The sequence below is a fragment of the Histomonas meleagridis genome, assembly GCF_020186115.1.
Source record: "Histomonas meleagridis strain 2922-C6/04-10x chromosome Unknown contig_14, whole genome shotgun sequence".
NCBI classification, from domain to species: Eukaryota; Parabasalia; order Tritrichomonadida; family Dientamoebidae; genus Histomonas; species Histomonas meleagridis.
In genome coordinates, this window is record NW_027150770.1 from 253,426 (window position 1) to 275,108 (window position 21,683).

General features: G+C 30.0%; 4 protein-coding genes across 4 annotated transcripts; 3 read left to right on the forward strand and 1 right to left on the reverse strand.

The window, feature by feature from the left end:
• Positions 1 to 1,381: 1,381 nt before the first annotated feature.
• GO595_001417 (TKL family protein kinase) lies at positions 1,382 to 5,415 on the forward strand (the record flags this gene model as incomplete). Its single annotated transcript, XM_067914213.1, has 2 exons — positions 1,382 to 4,476; positions 4,767 to 5,415. 2 exons carry the CDS (start codon positions 1,382 to 1,384, stop codon positions 5,413 to 5,415), a joined length of 3,744 nt encoding a protein of 1,247 aa, XP_067778409.1.
• A 5,201-nt stretch (positions 5,416 to 10,616) lies between these two features.
• Positions 10,617 to 11,057, reverse strand: GO595_001418 (ubiquitin-conjugating enzyme E2-16 kDa; the record flags this gene model as incomplete). The annotated part of the gene is made up of 1 exon (XM_067914215.1): positions 10,617 to 11,057. The coding sequence occupies one exon, from the start codon at positions 11,055 to 11,057 to the stop codon at positions 10,617 to 10,619; it is 441 nt and encodes a 146-aa protein (XP_067778410.1).
• A 3,409-nt stretch (positions 11,058 to 14,466) lies between these two features.
• GO595_001419 (DNA repair helicase rad25 family protein) lies at positions 14,467 to 16,686 on the forward strand (the record flags this gene model as incomplete). Its single annotated transcript, XM_067914216.1, has 1 exon — positions 14,467 to 16,686. The coding sequence occupies one exon, from the start codon at positions 14,467 to 14,469 to the stop codon at positions 16,684 to 16,686; it is 2,220 nt and encodes a 739-aa protein (XP_067778411.1).
• A 487-nt stretch (positions 16,687 to 17,173) lies between these two features.
• GO595_001420 (uncharacterized protein) lies at positions 17,174 to 18,622 on the forward strand (the record flags this gene model as incomplete). Its single annotated transcript, XM_067914217.1, has 1 exon — positions 17,174 to 18,622. The coding sequence occupies one exon, from the start codon at positions 17,174 to 17,176 to the stop codon at positions 18,620 to 18,622; it is 1,449 nt and encodes a 482-aa protein (XP_067778412.1).
• Positions 18,623 to 21,683: the final 3,061 nt, after the last annotated feature.

Below are 21,683 nucleotides of genomic sequence, written 5' to 3' on the forward strand. Positions count from 1 at the left end.
CCGTTTTAATAGTATTATTAGTGATTCGTAAAAGAAATAACAAACAAGCCCGCAGTGAAGGAAATTACGTCGAAGAAAAGGATATCGAATTATGAAAAATAAGCAAAACTAATAATAAACATTAGTTTACATTTCACGATTTTTTCTTAAATATCATTTTAAGTATAAACAATGTTATGAATGTAAATAATGCACTGAAACATGTGATGGAAATTTAAAGAGAATTCATTTGTATATGTGTTACATTTAGATTGGTATCATTTCAGTTTCAGAAATTCGTACAGATTCTTCGATAATTATTATAGTTATGTTTCGATGTTAACATCTGTACATCCAATGATTTCCGATTGTAGCACATAGAATTTTTTGATTGTAGAATTCCTTTGTATTAATAAAAATTCAAGATATTATATAATTAAGCTCTTTTCTCGTCCTTATCGAATTAACAGAATCATGTGTTCTTATATATGAAAACTATTCCAACATTTCATTCGTAAAAGTGGCCATTTCTAATAACTACATCCGAATTTCAAATGTTAATGAAGTACCTTTAAGAAATGATGTTGTTATGATTTTAAATAATTTATTGTAAAGTTTAATAAGAAGTGAAACAAATTGGAAAAAATCTAATAAAACAGAAATAACATTGGATAGATATGCATAAATTCAAATGTGAATGTGTTCTGGCGTAATTTAAATAAAAAATTAATATATAGATTACAAGAAAAGTAAATGTTAAATTATATATAAGAAAATATCCGAAATTTTAAGACATTATGATAAAAATGCATAATTTTTTTAGAAGGCAAAAGATATATCAATATTTAAATGAGTATAAAATGTTTACTACTTAAGTAGTCTTTCTTCTGTATGTGATAACATCATATTTCACAGAATAAGAAAAAAATTATTCACATCGAACCGGTCTGATGCATACATAGACTAAAGGAAACTAAATATGAAAATACCAAGTTTCATTTCACTTTTAAAGTTAAATGATTATAATCATTCCATTATTTTTTATATATAACTGAACTGGGTTTGGATGAAATTTCTCAGATAAAATCTATTAAAAATGCGAACAAAACCCCAAAGCTTGGCTTTGATATGTTTTTTGAAGCACAAATAACCAAGATACTCTCATGTCTATAAATAAAGATTTTTTATATAATGATAATTTATGGATTTCAGATTCCGATGTTTTTGGAATTTTGTTATTCATGAATAAGAAAATATGTTCTCAAAGTATTGAAGGTATTATAACTTAAATCAACATTTTTATGAGTAAACAAATTATGTTAATTACATCTTGATCGTTTTTCATTAAAAAATGTGTTGAATTTTCGGATATTATATGTATTCAAATGTCTATCGTATTAATATGAGTGGAAAAACTCCACAAATATTAAAGAATATCTATAATTTCATTACACGTATCAAAGCAGAACTAAACGAAGCTGTTGTTTACCAGAAAGAATGCGAACAAGTTTATATTTCTCTTAATCAATATTTAAAATCGATTAAACAATCAAAACCAGCTAAAGGAACACTTACAACCGAACAAGAGAGTAGCTATGAGAGCTTGCTTTCTTCTCTAACCAAATTGAATAATATTGTTCAAATGTTGAGCAAAGATTTTTGGGGTTCTGTAGCTCTTGAATGGTCAGTAACTAAACCAATTGATGATGTGTCTAGTATTATGGACAACATATATACTATTCTCAACAATCTACAACTTGATGTTAAACCATATCGTCCTTCCCAACAAATTATTTCTGAAGACATTACATCACTGTACAGGATCTTCAAGTCATCCAAGCAAAGCTCATCCAAACTTGAAGAAAGGCTTAAATCGATAACCATCTATATGCATAATAACGGAATTCCAATTCCTTCAAGTGATGAATCAATTTCCATTGACATTTTCCATGGTACTGTTGACTATATTGTGCATCACAATGATTTTTCCATTCAAAAACAGATTGGCGTTGGTTCAGCGGGGATTGTTTACATTGGCACAGATCTTCGTACCAAAGAAACAGTTGCAATCAAACAACTTAAGAATGTTGATCTTAGTCCTCAAGAACTCGAATCCTTCAAACGCGAGATCGCAGTCTTAAGTGCACTTAAACATCCATATTTAGTCCCATTTGTTGGCGCTACAAACATCGCACCATATTGGATCATCACTAAGTATATGCCTGGCAAGTCATTATATCATCGAGTCAAGAACAAAACTGATCTTACACCACTTGACAAGACGAAGATAGCATATCATATAGCAGAAGGAATGGCCTTTCTACATTCGAAGAAGATAATTCATAGAGACTTAAAGACATTAAATATTTTACTCGACGAAAATAACGAACCGAAAATTTGCGATTTTGGAATTTCCAGGAAAATTACACAAGGAAATACTCCAATGACTGGACTAATTGGGACAGTTAACTATATGGCACCTGAGCTTTGTAAGACATCTAAAGCAAGCTATACCTTAAAGGTGGATGTCTTTTCTTACGGGATGATGTTATGGGAGATGGTCACTTGTGAAGTTCCATTTCGAGCTCAGAAATACGATCAATTCAAAATAATTGAATTGATACGAAACGGGGTGCGCCCGAACATTCCGAAGACCACCCCGAAGCCATTGAAAAAGTTGATAACCGATTGCTGGGGTAACGAACCCGAAAACCGCCCCTCGTTTAGTCAAATTCTTCGAAGAATGGAATCGGAAAGAATTTGTTTTTATGGGACAAACAAAGAACTTGTAGAAGATTTCTATACTAATGAAATTTCGGGTCATTCTAATAATAATAATGATGAACAAGAACCGCAAAGTTTAACTAAGAATGAAACTGAACCTGAGAAAATCATTCGATTAATATCAATGAAGAAGCCAAACATGCAAAATGTTAATCAATGTATAGATACAATCTTAAAGAGCCCTGAGATGATAGATTCATTACAACAATTAGGATTTATCGAAACGGCGACATTTGCATTAGGGAAACTGAATGATGTCTCTAAAATTGTTACTTTATTAATCCAAACACTTCAAACGAATGAATCGAAGAAATCATTTTTATTTTCGAATGGTGTCGAAGCGATAACGAAGTTATTAAAATCAAAATCAACACGTAAATATGGATGCGCATTAATCAAACATTTACTTGATACATTAGATAATGATCAAACGGAAATAATTCTTTCGTCGCTATTAAAAATAGGAAAATATAAATTGTCAATGACAGTATTGAAGAAGACGGAATTCAAAGGCTACTCTGTAATCGGAAAATATTTGCATGAAATAATTTCGTACAACAAAAAAAGAAGTCAACTCGAAAGTCGTTCGTTGTTGTTGGCAACTTACTTAGCTAAAGAAGGTATAGACAATGCTTTAGCTTCAGAACTAACAACAAAATTCGCAATATCTATGGGTTCGACAGAACTCGTTCTAAAACTTCTTTCGTTCGATGCGTTTAAGGGTAAAATGGGTAACGATGACATCTTACAAATTTGTAACGTTTTGGCAAATAAAAGCGCTTCAATAGAAAGCAAAACTTGCGCTTTATTACTTATAGATGCAATTCCTCATGACGTGTTAAAAGTGGTAATAGGGTACCCCAAATTCGTTAATGATGTGTTCGATGTAAACGCCGATATAGACTTAAAGGGTAAAATCTTATACAAAATTTGTACATTCCCTCAATCGGCGGCGGTTATCTTGTCAAAAAAGGAGTTCCTTCAGAAAAATATAGGGCACCCGAAAGTATTGGCACTTTTCATCCCGCTGGGCGGTTTCTATCCAAAAGAAACTTTAGAATTAAATTTCGTAATAGAAACTTGTTTAAAGTTCCTCAAAGAAAGAAAGTATGTTGAGGTGGTCCTTAGAATAATTGGTGTACTTTCTTCTTATACACAGTTCGAAGATAGGAAAGAAATAGTTACTGAATTATTGAACCTTTTAAAGGAATCTTATTGCACAGAACTCGAATTGACTCTCCTCTTAGGTATCCTTTATAATCTTTCTAATGAACAAGAACATGAAAACCCTCTTTTCCAATCTATTTATCCACATTTACTTAGATTGGCAGAATCAAACACTCCATATAGCGGACTAGCACTCCAAGTTCTTTCTACTTGTCATCTTCCACCACCAACTTCTCGATTATCAGGTCGAGTATTTGATGTATTATTGAAATCAATCGAAAATGGAGACATGTACGCAAAGCATGCAGCCGGCAAGATCATCATTAAGGCATCACAAAATGAAATATACTCGGCTATTGCTGACCAAAAGAACTTCGAGCAAATAATTAATAATGAAATTATTAACCAGAAAAATGTCAGCGTTTTCACAGTATTTTGTGAAGCCGCATTGGCAATGGAGTATAAGCTTTCACAAGAATCATTGAACTCAATTGATTCATTTGTATTGAATCCACAGATCACAGCCGACAATTCATCTAAGCTAAGGTACTTACAAAGTAAGCTAAGAACGCAGAGAAAATCGGAATTTAGGTCAAAAATTTGATGTTTGATTATCAGTAAATTCAAAATTTACGGTATTTTAAAATTATATTTTCAAAGCGCACAATGTTTGTGGAATTTAATTTGTTTTTGTTAAAGCATTGAACGCCAAATCATTTATGCTCGTTTTCATATTTAAATAAACGGTTTCTACGATTCAAGAAAAGTGTCACGGCCAACTGGGTTATGATCACGCTTTTCTTCTGCTTTGGCTTATCTCTTTTTGGAAACAATAGGCCAAAAAATCAATTTGCTGCAGTTCTTAATGGAAATTGGTCAATTGAAATAATTGACTCTGCAAAACAACAAAAAGACTATTATCTCAGAATTTCACCAATAGGAAACAAACAAAGCGTTGCAAACATATATGAATCAAATGAAACTGAGGAAGAAATTCAATCATTTACATTACAATTTTTGGAGGATGAGCATTCAATGATTTTATCAAATGAAGAAGCAGAAACTGGTATCAAATCCCAAGCACAATCCCTCCGCCAACATGTCACTGCAACAGGTAAATTCCAAAACTATGTTTATAACATTATTATTCAATCAGCTACAATCATAATTATAAATCTCTTTGATACAGAAACCAATCAAAACATAGTTGTCAATCTTATAAAAGACATTGATCGTACACCATTACCATGGTACAAGGCTAATGCACAAATGATCATAATGATCGTTGTTTTCATCGCTGTACAAATTTTCTCATTTTACAATCAAAGCAAAATGATGAAAAGACAAGCAGAGGCTGCCAAGAAAGCCAAAGAACAAAAAGATGCAAAACAAAATGAAAAGCCAAAAGTTGAAGAAGTAAAAGAAGAAGAAGAAGAGACTGAAAATGAAAAAGAAAAAGAACATAAAAAAGAAAAAACAGACTAAAAACGTCATCACATTTTAATTTGTTTATTCGTAAACTTTCAAAAATATTTTTAAATTTCGCTAAAAATTTTATATTTTTAATCTTTGTGAAGCTTTTCATGCGTTTCTTCTTTCGTGTTGGCATTTGCTTTGGTTCGCTGATCTGCATTTGGTGGCGGCGATTGCTTACCAAAGCAAAATGTTTTAACTGTGAATAAGAAAATAAATGTCATTGATACAATATAAGAAATAAAGAATAATTTTTTCATGTTCCTTTGGACAGGAATTTCTTCCCTCTTTTGTGCTTTTAAGTTTGTTTTGATTCCATTGAAGTCAAAAATAATTTCTGCATTTTTTTCATCAGAAAAAGTTATGGAATATTTGCCTCCATCAAATAACCCAGTCGAAAAAAGCTGTTGTGATGTTGTTTGGAAATTAAAATCTACAGATTTTTTGCCATATTTAAATGTGCCTTTTGAATCTGTTTCAAAAAATATTTCAAAAAAGGTAAGAACAAAATCATCTGGATCCTGAACTGTTTTGCTTGGAGTGTTTGTATTATTCCAAATGGAACCAACAATTATTCCATTATCTTTATGAAATTCAATATAATAAAGTGATTTTTTGGATTTATAATCATCATATATTTCCCATTCTCCGATAATATTTTTATTTAATTTGAATTGGAAAGAAATGCAAATCAACAAATAAAAAAATCCCATTTGTTCAACGATAAATATGTAATGTATTCAATGATTCGGAGCCCCCCACCGACGGTTATCGAGCCACATAAGGATTCAATTTTTATTTGTCTGAACAAAAATGCATTGAGAATGAATCCGACCAGACAAATAAATCAAAACAATGTTTGACAGCATCACATCAGCACCAATAACAAAAGCTATTATATTAGTTTCAGTATCGATGTCTATACTCACATATTTTAATGTAGTCCCAATTCATTATCTATCATTTAGTCCTAAAATGATTTTTGAATATGGGCAATATTGGAGATTTCTCTCATCGCCTTTTTACTTTGGCGATTTCAAAATATCACTCATTCTTTCCTTATACAATATCGCACAATTTTCATCAACAGTAGAATCAGGTATTTTTACAGGAAGGCCAGAAAATTTCTTAATTTTCCTCATGTTTGGTATTTTATGTTTTTACTTTTTGTCACCTATTTTTCATATAGTATTTATTGGGCAGTTATTAGTTCCATATATTACATATTATTGGTCCAAACATTTCGGTGATCAGAAGATACAAATGTTTTCCTTGCCGATTCCAATTCAAGCACAATATTTACCAATGGTCACACTCGCAATTAATTACATCGAAAATGGTAAAATTGCATTGGTAACAAATTTCATCGCATACGCTATAGGACATGTGTACTTCTTTGTTCATGATGTTGTTGGCGTGAAATATGGGAAGCCAATGCTAAGCGCACCAAAGTGGGTCTCTGCGGTCTTTAAGAGCATAAAATTTTAATTTGTTTGTAAAAAGTAATTAAAATAATATATTTTTTGAATAATAAATATTATTTTAAACAATGGAATGAGAAAATATTTGTTTAAAAATCATTGATTGTTATGAGCATAATTATCTTGCTAGATGCTTTTTTATAGTATTGGTGATTTATGAATTAACTGTTTTGAAAGCTTTTAGCATTCATAATATGATGTTTGAAATATTTTTTATATAAAAATTTTTAAAGGGAAATGATGTGTTTAAAAATTGCCTGGAGAAAAAAAAATGCTTTTGTTATAATTTAATAAATTATGCATAAAATGTAAAAATGCTTTTAAATATGTTATTACAAATGTGTTTAATGTTTCATGAATTTAAAATTGTTGATTTTTCTTTGATGATACTGAAAGATTTGATATTTTGGAAAAGATACGTATGAATATTATAAATAATGAAAATCATTCATATGCCATATAAATTGTATTTATTATATATGATGTTTCTATGGTAATCTTTGTTTTTATGAATAAATTTCATAAATAATTTGGTTTATTTTTGAAAAACATTGCAATTAAGTATCCTAATAATTTTTATCATATAGGGCATTGGTTTGCATAATGCGTTGATTGTTTTTTCTCTTTACGAATCAAAATATTTTGATAGTTGTTTTAAAAGAAACCCTCTCTGAAATTTGATCCGAATTATTCCAACTTTTTGAGCATAAGATTTTGAAATCTGGATTAATTTCAATGCATTCTGCGGTTATGTTTAATTCCATTCGTACCGATTAATTTACATTCAATTCACAGGCTTTTTCTGGGCATCGGCCGGTAAAAAATGCGGTTGTTATGCCAAAATGACAGATACCATTCTGAATTGGGGTGGTTAGTATTGAAAATTGTGTGTATAACAAATCAAAAGTTTTTGATTCTGCGGTTCCTTATATTGAAAACCAAAAAAACTAAATAATTTGAAATTCACAATCTAACCAAAGTTATTAAGCTCAAAACTCATTAAATTACACAGTATTAGGCTGGTTTAATAGGTTATTGATCTGGAAAAAATACAAAGGGTCGAATTGAGGACCAATTTGCTCATCAGTTTTTTGCTCGATCAACATTTCTTTATCCATCTTATTAATTTTCATGATGAACCCAGGAGAACCTTTTGTTACTAATCGACCACAATAGTAAAAATCTTCTTCTGAGTTCACATCCAGATTTAATACTTTTGTTTTACGCATAATCGAATTCCATCTATTCTTGACATTATTAAGAGACCTGTTTTGGAAACACTTGGAGATGATTGACCATTTCGGACCAAGCATATTATATTTTTCAAATAATATATGATCTTCTTCAGGCGTCCATGGCGAATGATTCACATTTGGGGACAAATAAAATTTCCATCTTTCCCTACACTGTCTTGCACTTCTTGAATTCATTTTCGATGATATAAATTTCCAACTTTTTATTCCATATTTTTCTATAAGTTTCATGAGCTTTTGGTCTTCTTCATAAGAAAATGTTTTCCTCTTTTTCTTATCATTGTTATCTGTGTTTGCGTGACTATCGCTGCGATATTCCATTTTTGAAATTGATATCACTTTTTATGTTGGGTGTCAGTTTTGTTTTTTCAAAATGATAAAATAAAAATTCACATTGATATGAATAAATTTAAGATAATTTCTTGGTAGAATAATTATGAATATCAATAATTAGATATTATTAGATAATAAATTTGCTTAAGAAATGGTATTTATTAAAATATTGATGTTTTTTATTTAATTCACTCAAAAAAGCGTTCAAAACTCTGAAAAAGCGCGTGGTTGTAAAATAATATTTGAAATGATTATTTTGCTTCAGGTAACTTTACTAGTAAAGTTATAAGCTATAAACTCATATCAAAAAATATTACCATTAATTAATTTCTCTAAAATGAGGAAATAACTAGTCGATAAAAAGGTTTTCATTTGCCCATCCAAAGAACAAATCACTGTTTTGAAAACCAAGAAGTTTTGATTGTTTTATAAAAAGTGGTTGTAAAAAAATACCACTTTCCTCAACGTTGAAGAAAGTGGTATGCATCGTAAGACGGTTTTTTAACGTTATGAAAAATGCAGCTTAGGAATTTAACATTAAGATGTGTAATGGAAAACAATTAATTTAAAATATTGCATGCATAACCATTCGAATGGGTGAAATGCATTTATAGTAAATTTTGCTTATTTATTGCGATGTTTCAAAATATTTTCATTCTCAAAAATGAACAAGCAGACTTAGTGAAATTACTTAAACTTTTTGCATGTTTAAATGGTCATATTAAATATATTATTTCCTTTGTTCTAAATTATGAAAACGATTATGAATAATATGAACTCTTCCAAAAATTATTCAACTATAATTTTATTTATATAGTTTATTTTGTGTATAAGGACACTTTCAATCCTTTGCACAATTTGTACACATTGACATAAACGTCTAAACACAAGAATACTGTTACTAATACTGACAGTATTAACCAGTAGTAGAACATCATGTTTGGGTTTTCAGGGAAATTGGAGATGACGCACATCGACCAGAAAACCATTAAAGATAATGAATAGATATCCTTAACAGGTTTATCGAATATCTGAATGAGCAACAATTTTAGTATGACATAGAGAAGGAGAAGTGCTCCGCATGATTTGAAGAAAATATGGTCAAATGTAAATTCGGCACTTCGTATGAAAAGTGTGGGACAGAGAAGAAGGATCGTCACAAGCCCGGGGACAATCGATTGGAAAGCTCGCTTTCGTGCTGTTGCACTCCGGCGAAGGAGTGTATCTACTTGATTAATTGATATGAAGAGAGAGTAGTTAAAATACACTATAATTGGAAAAAGTATAGCATCGTAATTCTTTTGATATATCATAAAAATTGGAAGGATAAGAGATATAAAGTAAATTTGTATAGAGGAAGAAAATTTAAATTTACGGGAAATATAGTTAGACCAAAATACAATCCACTGGCAAATGCAGGGAATTATAATAACGAAATAACTATATATTGGTCTGCTGAATTGGAAAATTTGTGAAATTTTTAATAATTCAAGGATGGTAGTAATACCAATGGAGAAGGTGTCAAGAATGGCAATAATTGGTTGAATTTCTTTTTGATCTTTTAATTGTAATATTGAACAATCTGTAATGAGCTGTTTGATTATCACAAATATAGAATTGAATAAAACTAAGTTATAACTTGGAATTTGAGATAACATATATGTTGTTTTAAATATCATAAATTGAAGACAAATATAGAAGAGATGAAGAAATATTGACCAAACAGATGGAAATATTACAAAAGGAGATAGTTTAGAAATAATCTGCATCATCGAGTTAAACCTTTGATTGCTGATGACCACTGAATCTGAAAAGCTTTTTGCCGTAACTGCTTCAGCAAAACTCAGCTTCATTATATGTAACGATACTCTCAAAAATCAGTTTTATTGGCCGGAAAAGTAAATGATTGAATTAAAAAACGTTCTCTGCAGTAAAACGATCACATGACCAAAACGATAGGTTGCTTTTTCAGTCAAAATAAAACTTACAAAGTATAGTCAAACAGCAATTTTAATCCAAATATTGAATAACGGTGTAAACCTATCGGTTCTGATAATAATCAATTATATTATGTAAACATCAGAAATCTAAAAAGGCTTGGAAACAACTCATTCAAAAAAATATTGTTGGTATAAGATTGCATTTTTTATGTTGCATATCTGGATGTCCATTCGCGTGCTGTTTTTTCAAATTCCTTTGGATCATTTTGATATTGAGAACCAATTGATGCGACAAGTGGAGTTTCCCAATTTGGTTCTTTAAGTAAGCAATAGATAAACTCGATAGCGTGCTTCAATGTATAGTTGGATTTCCATTCGCTCTTTAATTGATCAAGGCAAATTTTTCCGTCTTCATTGATGTTTGGATGATAAATCTTGGTTTCGAACCTGATTTGTGGTGGTGCTGATGGGTATTGTGGTGGAATTGTCATGATCAAGAAGAAAATTCCATCTTCATATGGTGTTCCTTCTGGTGGACTGAGTGTAACACGAAGGTTGCTAATGTCATCTTCGATTGGATCAATTGTGAACTTCAAATCATCATCTTCACTGTATTGAATGAGTTCGCGTTGGATTGCAGCGTTCATTAAGTCGCAGGCTATTTAGATGCCACTTTTGTTGTCATTTTTAAGTGTTCACCAAACAAACTTATTCAAAATTTAACCGAATTTGAAATTGGGTTATTTTCGATCATTTTTCTTTCAATTTTAACTTTTTAAATAATTGAACGATTAATTGTCAAGTGATTCGTTTAATCTTTTATTGATGTAAATAAAAGTAATAAACATCAAACAAATGTTTTAATGTTAAAAACTTTTACAGAAATATAATTTTACCATTATTACATCCCTGTGCAAGCACAACTAGTTTCAAGCATGTTAACTATTTCTTTTTGTTTCCTCTGGTTGGTTTTCATAAGTGCTGTTCCAAGTATGTTAATTAATTTCCAAATATTATTTTTAAATTTTAAATTAAGAAATCAAAAATTAAAATGAATAAATGAATATTTTTATCATTAATATCAATTTTTTCTTTCTCAAGAAGTAATTTTACCATTTCTATTTTACAATTGAGAACTGCTTTCATATATGCTGTTCTAACTAATTTAAATAATTTCCAAATATTATTTTGAAATCCAAAATTATTAAAATAAATATAAAATAATGTGTTTTTCGTCAAAAACGAAATATGCATCTTTTGGTGTATCAGAATGAAAGCAAGAAACCATGATTCTATATGTAAATTCATTAATGCTATTAATAAAGGGTTAACTTTGTTAGGTTGCACAAAAGCGAGTTCATAAAAACAGTGATCAGACACAAGATAACTGATTTTGGAAAAATTATTAAGCGCATTGGCACTTTTTATGGAGAAAATTTAAATGGTTTGTTATTCTAAATTGTAAGGTTTATTTATTTACTTCATTGTTAAAGTGGATCCACTTTTTGAAGCATTCATGAAGGAAAATAGGATTTTCAAAAAAGAACATAAAATAATGATGCTGTGTGCAGCACGTATAACATTAAGCTGTATCCATTTTCTTAATCTCATATATGAGGAAAACAAGAAATGGATCAGTCTGGAATAAATTTTAGGATTTTTTTCGACTTTTATTGAGATTTTAGAATCATTTGATAAAACAAAATATTGAATTCACTTCAAATTAAAATTTTCTTTAATATTAGGATAAGATTCTATAGGGAAATCAGTAACAAATACAAAAGTTTGATAATGTTTTTCCTGTTCAATATAATAGTATAGGAATTGTAGAAGAATTAAGATAATATAATTTCTTTGTTCCATTTGGTTGCTGTAAATCAGTGATTCCTGATAAATAAAATTCATACATATCCATTTGGTTGTTCATCTTTGAAATACATTTGAAATATTTCTTCACCATCAATAACATATATTTCAAGATAACGATAATCAAAAACTTTTGATGCTCCACCTATTGTAAGTACGTTTTTTGCTTTTCCAAGATTTCGAATTGTAAAATATTTCTCCATAATAAAACTAAACAATTTTCTCCTACTTAAGGATTATAAACAACATTATCATCAAGTATATTATAATCCATTGTTGATTCAACAGGTAAACATATGAGGATTTTCTAATGAAAGAGTAGATAAAAAAAGATCTATGTTCTCAAAAAGTCGATTATATTGTGATATAGGGTGCGTGGAAAGTTAGTATAATTTTTTCCGATTTTAGATGTTTTCAAAAATCAATTAAATATATAATTTCTTTACTCAATATACTCTCCATTCATATGAATACATTGTTTCAATTTTCTTATCCAAGAGTAATATATTGAATTTATTTCGTATTGCGTGAATTGATTCAAAATTTTCATTATCTCAATTTTAAGATCGTTAACTTCTGAACACTCGATCCCTACCATTCGTCCTTTAACTGTACCAAAGATCCCAAAGTCGCAAGGGTCAAGATCGGGCAAATAGGCTGGATGATCGAGTTTTAAAAAGTTTGTAGTTAATAAGAACTCTCTCACTTTTTTAGCAGTATGAGGTCTTGCATTATCATAATGCACAACCCATTTTAGACCGTTGGGAGGCTTTTCTTGCTCACATGTATTTCTAAGTTGACTCAGTATATTGTTAATAAAGTAGTCAGCATTAATAGATTCCTTGTCATCCTTAAATATGATTAGTTTGACTCCTTCTCCAGAGAGAAAATAAAATAATCATGATTTTTCTCTTAAAATAGCTTGAAGATTCTCTTTGTATTAATTCTTCAGGTTCAATAACCCATTGAGTTCTGGCGTCATAATAAAAATAAAACCAGGACTCGTCTCCTGTAAGAACATATTTAAAATTTGTTTCAATATGCTTTTCAAGTTCTTTTAGCATCGATTTTGCATATCTTACTCTGGCACTTTTTTGGTCTGGTGTTAAAAAATGCGGCACCAGTTTTGATCTTAGGTTTCTATATCCCAAATTGTTTCTCAATCGATCCCTAACCAACCAATCTGATACATTTAGTTGTCGTGCTATTGAACGAGCGAAACATAAAGGATCTTCTTCTAATAATTTTTGAATAGAATTTACAATTTGATCATCGTATGGTCTTCCTGACCTTTCTTCATCTTCTACATGAAAGTGTACGAAATCTTTGCATCCATTTGTATATTGTGGGAAGTTTGTATGCTTCTTCCCCATAATGTTTTTCTAATATCTCTTGCATTTCTTGTGCGTTCTTCCCTTTTGTGAAGAACTTTATAATTACTCTTTGTTCCTCCATAAAAAAATGTCAAACCTCCATTTTTAACGTACATAATTAAAAATAACTTTTCATGTGTTTAAGATAACAAAACAAAATTCATAGAGAAAAAAAATACTACATGTACAAATACTATATTAATATAAATTTTATTTATATCTTTATCACATATTATTTTTATACGAACTTTCCACGCACCCTATAAATGATGACCAAATACATAAGTTTAGCATCTGGTGCTATACCATTATATGAAGATATTTTACTATTAGGGATTAAAGCTTTGCCTGCAAGAATTCCTGAAACTTCTGTTCCATGATCATTATTATGAGCAAATTTATAAAATTCTTGTTCTGTTTGATAAAAGTTTTCAACATATAAAGTTTTCCTATGCAATTATTTGACGAAATTTAATTGGTACATTTAGATCATAAAACATAGTATGATAATAATCACTGATGAATAATAATGTAGTTAGTAATTTATACGATACAAAAATAAGGAAAACAACAAATTTTTTGTTAAATAGATTTAACTCATTTAGTATTGACAAAACTTATTTTTAATTAAAGAATAGTTAATTTTTCGTGAATCTATTGACAATAACTTATAAGCTTAAATCTACATTTTATCTAAAATTAAAATACTCAAAACTTTTGGCGTTTTTAATATAAGGACTTTTTATTGTTGTAATTTCATTTTCTTTTCGATTCAACAACACCCAAAATCATTTTTCATATAACATGTCTCATATTCATGGGCAAGGATCGGAAACAGTCAAGAACAAAAAAGAAAGAACAACCAAATTCAGACGAAAAATTCACAGGTGCAATGTCACCACGTGAAGCTATTACAAGAAGTTTTCCGGATCTTGTCTTAAATCCCGATCATGCCAATCGTCCAATTTATGTTGCACCAGACGGTCATATTTTTTTAGAAACATTTTCACCGTATTACAAGAAAGCCTATGATTTCATGATTGCTATAGCAGAACCTATTTCTCGTCCGAAGTATATTCAAGAGTATCAAATCACAATGTATTCACTTTATGCAGCTTATTCCATTGGTCTTAAAACCGAGGACATTTTATATTATCTTTCCATTCTTAGTAAGTGTGAACTTACTGAAGAATTTAAAAAGCTTGTATCTGACACAGTCAATAACATTGGTATGCTCAAACTTATTCTTCATAATAATCGATATTTTATCCAATCTCCCAAATTATCACTTCTTCGAGATGTTGCCAAAGCGGTTGGTCCGCTTCGAGTTGAAGATCCAGATCCACTTGATACTGTTGATCCAGATACAGGGTTTATTTTACCAGATGATGAAACCACATCAGTTGATATTGCTGGTGTTGGTAATTCTGCTGATTATAGCTCCACCTCTCGAATGCTTAGTGGTCTTGGTGGCGACACGAATCAATCCACAATTCCTACAGATGATCAAATTAATCGCCGATTTGAAGTACGATCAAATGTGATTCAAAAAGTTCGTAAGTTAATTTTGTTTGATTTACAACTTCCATTTTCCGATGAATATGATTTTCATAATGATCCCAGTCCGAATCTGTTAATTGATCTAAAGACAGTCTCAGCCATTCGTCCATACCAAGAGAAAGCTCTTAATAAAATATTTGGTGGTGGACGTGCCAAAAGTGGAATCATTGTCTTACCATGTGGTGCCGGTAAAACACTTGTTGGTATCTCTGCAGCATGTACTATCAAGAAGTCTACGATAGTTTTTTGTGATTCTAATGTTCCTGTTGATCAATGGCGGAATCAATTCATTAGTTGGACCACTGTTGATGAATCATTAATATATCGATTCACATCAGGTAACAAGACGCCAATACCTAATGATAAGCCTATTATATTGATTACTACATATTCCATCTTTACATCTGCAGGGAAGAACAAAGAATCGGAAGATATAATTGCGCAAATCTGTGCGTTAGAATGGGGCTTAATGATAATTGATGAGATTCAAGGAGTCGTTGCAGAAACATTTGTAAAAGTATTTGATATGATCAAAGCACATTCTAAGTTAGGACTAACAGCGACATTAATTCGTGAAGATGAAAAGATCAAAAATTTGAATTATTTAATTGGGCCACGACTTTATGAAGCGAATTGGATTGATTTAGCAGAACAAGGATACATTGCACGAGTCCAATGTTTCGAAATCTGGAACAAAATGACCGGCGAATTCTATCGCGAATATATGCATTGTAATGACATGAATTTACGGCGAATATATTCTTCATTAAATCCGAACAAGTTCCAAACAGTCGAACGCTTAATTCGATATCATGAAAAACGTGGCGACAAAATATTAGTTTTTGCTGATATATTATTTGTTTTAGGTATTTATCATGATAATTTAAAGACGTCTAAACAAAACCCGAATATTCATCGTGCGATGTTATGTGGCGAAACTAAAAACGATGAACGAGAAAAGATATTTAATGCATTTAAGACTTCTAATAAATATAACTGTATCTTCATTAGTAGAATCGGTGATAAGGCTATCGATTTACCATCTGCTAATGTTTTAATACAAATTTGTTCTCATTTCGGTTCGAGAATGCAAGAGGCTCAACGATTGGGGCGCATTTTAAGGCCTAAGACTGGAAGAGCTGATGAATATAACGCATTCTTTTATACGTTGATCAGCGAGGACACAAAAGAAATGTATTTCTCCAGAAAGAGACAGCAGTTCTTGGTCGACCAAGGTTACTCATTTAAAGTGGTGCAAGACCCTGAGAACAAATGGCCAACGGACGAAAAGTTAATGTTCAGCACAAAAGAGGAACAAAGGAAACTGTTGGAAATATGTAGAAACGCTGACGCGGATTCCGGATCAATAGAAAAGGATAATGACGCAGAGTCTTCCTCACATGCGGCGCAATTGAGAGTGAGAAAATCAGGCGATTTGACAGGAGCATCGGCTTCTTATACAATGAGAAATAGATAAAAATTATATTTTACGATAGAATTTTGGGAATCGTTTGAAGCTCTTTGAGGAATTTATAATACGAATAAAGAATTTTATGTTTGAATTTAATGGATTTATTTTTAATGTGGGAAAAGTATCCCCGAAGTAATTTCTTAAAATAGTGTTGAAAGTTATATTTATAACGAAGACTATGATGATTTTTTCATGAAATTATTTTTTTATGACTTGTTGTATTCAATAATTATTTATAATATGCAATATTATTAATCCAGTTTTTTACAGTTTGATTCTGAAAACCGCTGATCTCCCAAACAAACATACTCAATTTATATGCCGATAAAATTTCATAGAAGTATTGTATGAGTAAAGCTCACAACCGAGTGACAAACCGAAAACTCGAAGTGCAGAATCTGCATCGGCTTTGTCACTTTCGATGCTACTTTTTGTAAGCTTTTGAATAAAATATTTGTGAACATCGACGGTTTTTCGTACTTTAAAATTGGAAATGAGTGAAGAAGCAGGACCTCTTGCAGCATTACTTGCTCAGCACCCTTCCCAGCAAGAGACAATTTTAGATGTTCACTTCAAAAATTCAATAGCACCAAAAATTGAGATGCAAAATCATGAAAAATCTCAAGCAAATAAAAATTTAAAGCAAGATAAAGATGACCCCATTATAGTTTTTGATGAAGGAGGTGATGGTGATAAACCTATTGGACTCACATTTCGTCAACCTTCATTTACCTCTATTGATGGGAATATGGTTTTAAAAGGTGGAAAACCATATTCAGATGCTCGGCCTACTAGGACTGTACCATCTGAAAAAACTCCCAAAGAATTAACCAAACAAGAAGAAGAGGAAGAAGATAATGATCCTCAAGTACAAATCGTTAAAGAATTAAGAACAAAGAATCTTCAAAGATGGAAAGAGATGGGATATGAGCCACCAGATGATCTTATCAAACTTACACGTGCACATACTCAATCCTCATTCCGACAAATACAACTTTTAAACCAAAAAAAGCCTTTAAAATCATTTCCATACAACACATACGACAACGGCACTGCTCGTAATAATACAAGAAAGAACACTCGTTTCTCTCTTAATATCTCTCATCATCATCGAAGGTGTGGAAGTGATGGGATGAAACTTGGGGAAGCTTCTTCCAACATTTCCCGCATGTCTGAAGCTCTTATGCTCAAAAATCGAAAACCCGATCCGAAAGCTAAAATTGTATACTCCGATGAAGAAAGCGAAGAAGAACCCAAAGAACTCTTTGGTAATCTTGGGAAGATTGTTCGTCATTCCGACAGAGAGATTTATAACACTGTCCTCACTGGCGACCTCTCCAACGTCAAAGATCCGAAACGGGCGTATAAAGTATTCAAAAAGTTGCGCGACAAATGCATCAGTGAATTATGGGCTGATGAAGCCTCATATCTTACTGAGCTTATAGATGGGCTTGATATCGAAAGTGAAGCCAAACGTTCTGCTAACGTTAATGATATCAAGCAACTTCAACAGAAATCTCGAGATTCATTTTTGAAATATGAAAATCGAATAACTGCATCAAAAGAGAAAGAAAACCTTTTAATTGAGATTCTTAATGAGCAATATGAAGATCAATTACTTGAGCTCGAAGCTGAAAGTCGATGTGATAATCAAAATGTTAAAGAAAAACTTCGTATTAAAAAGATATTAATGAGAGAAGAACATGAAATTAGAATAGAGTGTATACATGAAATGTGTAAAATTGATGTTTCTGATTTACGTAATCATCAGAAAATTTCACAGAAAAAATATAGTGACAAAATAAAAAGAGCTAAAAGGTATAAAGCGAACATGAAACCGGGAGTTGTGTACGTGCCGATGAAAAAGGACTTGCTGAAAGTATGCGCACCAAAATTATTAGACAGAAAAAACGAGAAAATCACTGATTTTGACTTTAAATAATTGATAAATTTATCGAAATTATATAATTTTAATAAAGTGATACTTTTAGTAAACTGCTATTAAGTTTTTTATGTACGAATATCTTTTAGAGTAAAAATTTTTTTAAATTGCACAGAAAAGCAAACAAAAAATAATCAAACATTATGAGTTTCAAAAAAAAAAAATGTATTTGGAAATCCAGTTGCTAAACTAAGTGGATTCAAGATTTTCATTAGTTTTTATCAGATCAAAATGAACACAATCAAAATGTGAACCTTAAATGATATCATTTCATTCATGAACATATTTCAACATTTTGTGTGAAATTCGATCGTTCTAAAGGATTAAAATAATTTTATCTCATCGTGTATGAAAAATATTTGAACAATATATGATACATTAGTGATCAGCAGGGCACACAAATATTCATAATTAAATTAAATTAAATCCATTTTTTTGATTTTTTGAATTTTTGATTTCAAAGCTTTGATGAACAAAGATGGAAAACGTTTAGAATAAACCATTCAAAAAAAGATGGCACTTTCTCAACGATGGTGAAGAAAATCATTTACTTATAATTCCTTTCAGACCACCTAGATCAAAGCAAAAACACTGTTGCACCAATAAAATGACGGTTTTCAATTGGAATAAACATACATTAAGCAAAACAAATAGTAAGTTACGAACAATAATCAAATTTTTGTGAAAGGATATGTTTTCAAACATTGAAATTCAAATTGAATTAATAAGGAAAGTTTTTTGTCCTTTGGAACTCTCATAGATTTGCTAAAGTTGACGTGTTTTCATCTTTTTTGTTTAACTTTGAAAACTGGAAGCATGTTTTATTAATAAAATTAAATGAATGAAAAGCATTATTTTTATTTAATATTTATGAAGACCAATACCATAGTCATCATTTATCTGAATACCTGATTAACCACCAGAACTACATTCAGATATGATGTGTAGAAATATAGAAACAAAAAACGTGTATCAGAAGTTACAGATGTTTTGATAATTTCATAACAAAAATGGGTGTTTTTTGCAGAAACTCTAAATATGATATAATTATCCTAATTTGATGCATTTATCTGATGTAACAGAACCTACCTTTGCAGAATACGTTGGAACATTTTGGAGACATACCATAGCACCATAGCCATAATCAAATTGTTGTTTCTAAATCTAATACTCGCTGTCTTCCTTAAATATTGATATCAATTCTAGCGTGAAATTTTGAAAGTATTGCAATAATTTTATCACATTTGCTGAGGAGGAGAAAAGAAACCAAAAACATCCCAAAAAAGTTTTTCTCAAAACATGAAACTTTTTGCTTGTTGCCGAGCAATTTTTCTATGATTTACAACATGTAAACTCGCAATTTTGAACCCAGGAAAATATTTTCATAACGATATCGTTTTAACAAATTTGATTTTTTTTGAAAATGTTTCATGTCACATGTCTATAAATAAAACACGTGAAGTGATTTAACGTCTTTATAAAAAAATTAAATTTACAATTTATGGTTTTATGCTTCTTAACACTCATTTCAAAAATAGTTTTACAATAAATAAACATTTTTAAATTTATTTTCATTTTTATTTTATAGTATTAATTTTTGTTTATATTGAACTCATTAATTTTCTTCATCATTTTAAATTGATCTATTACTTTCACTTTACTTTTTAAATTTGAATATGTTATTTTACCATTGGCACTTATTTTTTTCATGAAAAAAATATTGATTAATCAATTGATTAATAATTGGTTCCATGTTAATTAAGTGTAAGTGTGAAAGTTATAGTTTGTGATGTAAATAAGCCATGTGTTCTTTGATATTTATACTTCATTATTCATCGTATTGAATGTATTAAAGATATTTGATCATATCCATTTAATATCATTATAAAAGTTTTAAAGTTAATATTAACATGATGTCATGCATTAATGTTATGTATCATCAAAATATTTGATTTCATAAGATTCATATAATATTTATAATTATCATTACAAAATATAAAAATATATAATATTGAAAATTATATTTGTTCAATGAATTTTTCTTCTTGAAAATCTTCAGCAAATGGATCTTCTTCAATATTTATGTTACTTATTCCTGTAGTAAATGTATTCGTCGTTTCGTTTTCATTTTGTTCTGATTTATCATTTTCATAAATTTCTTCTTTTTTATTTCGAATATGTGTCAATAATATAATTAATAATATGATAATGACTATTACTATAACAATTACACAAACAGAAATGATGATAATCGTTGTTTTATTATTGTTATTTTGATTATCATTATTATCAGTGTAAAACATTGTAAAGAAATTGGAATAATAATTACAATAAGTCGAATAAATAACAATCGTGTAATTGTAATAAATAAATTCTGTTTCAATGTATGAAAATGTCGAATTGTTTATATATAATGAAAATGTTTTCGTTTTTGTTTCATAAATAGTTAATGAATGTGTAATTGATAATGTAACTGTTAATGTATATGAAAATGATAATGATAATGAAATATCACTTTGTAACAACACAGTAAATGTATTCGAATTAGAAAATGTATTCGATTGACTAAATGAATATAATGCTGAGATTGAAATTGAATCTGAATGTGCATATGTATTCGATTGACTAAATGAATGCGTTGGAAGTGGATTACATGTTCCTTCTGCGTTTTCTTTGGAAACATCTAAATTTCCAAATTTACTTCCTACGTATGTTGGATATGTGATAACATTTGTAAAAACATTATAAAATGCATTAACTCCAATTTTTGGTTCTGAATCTCCATAATAATAAATACATTGAAGATTATAACAATTACCAAATGCTGAACTTCCAATTTCTCTGATTCCATATCCAAGTGTTAATATTGTTAAATTAGAACATGATGAAAATGCTGAATTTCCAATTGTTGTAACTGAATTTGGAATTGTAATGTTTTTGATTGATGAACACAATGAAAATGCACTACCGCCAATTGTTGTAACATTTCCTCCAAATATAATCGTTTCTAATTGTGAACATAACGAAAACACAGAACCTCCAATATTTGATACTGAGTTAC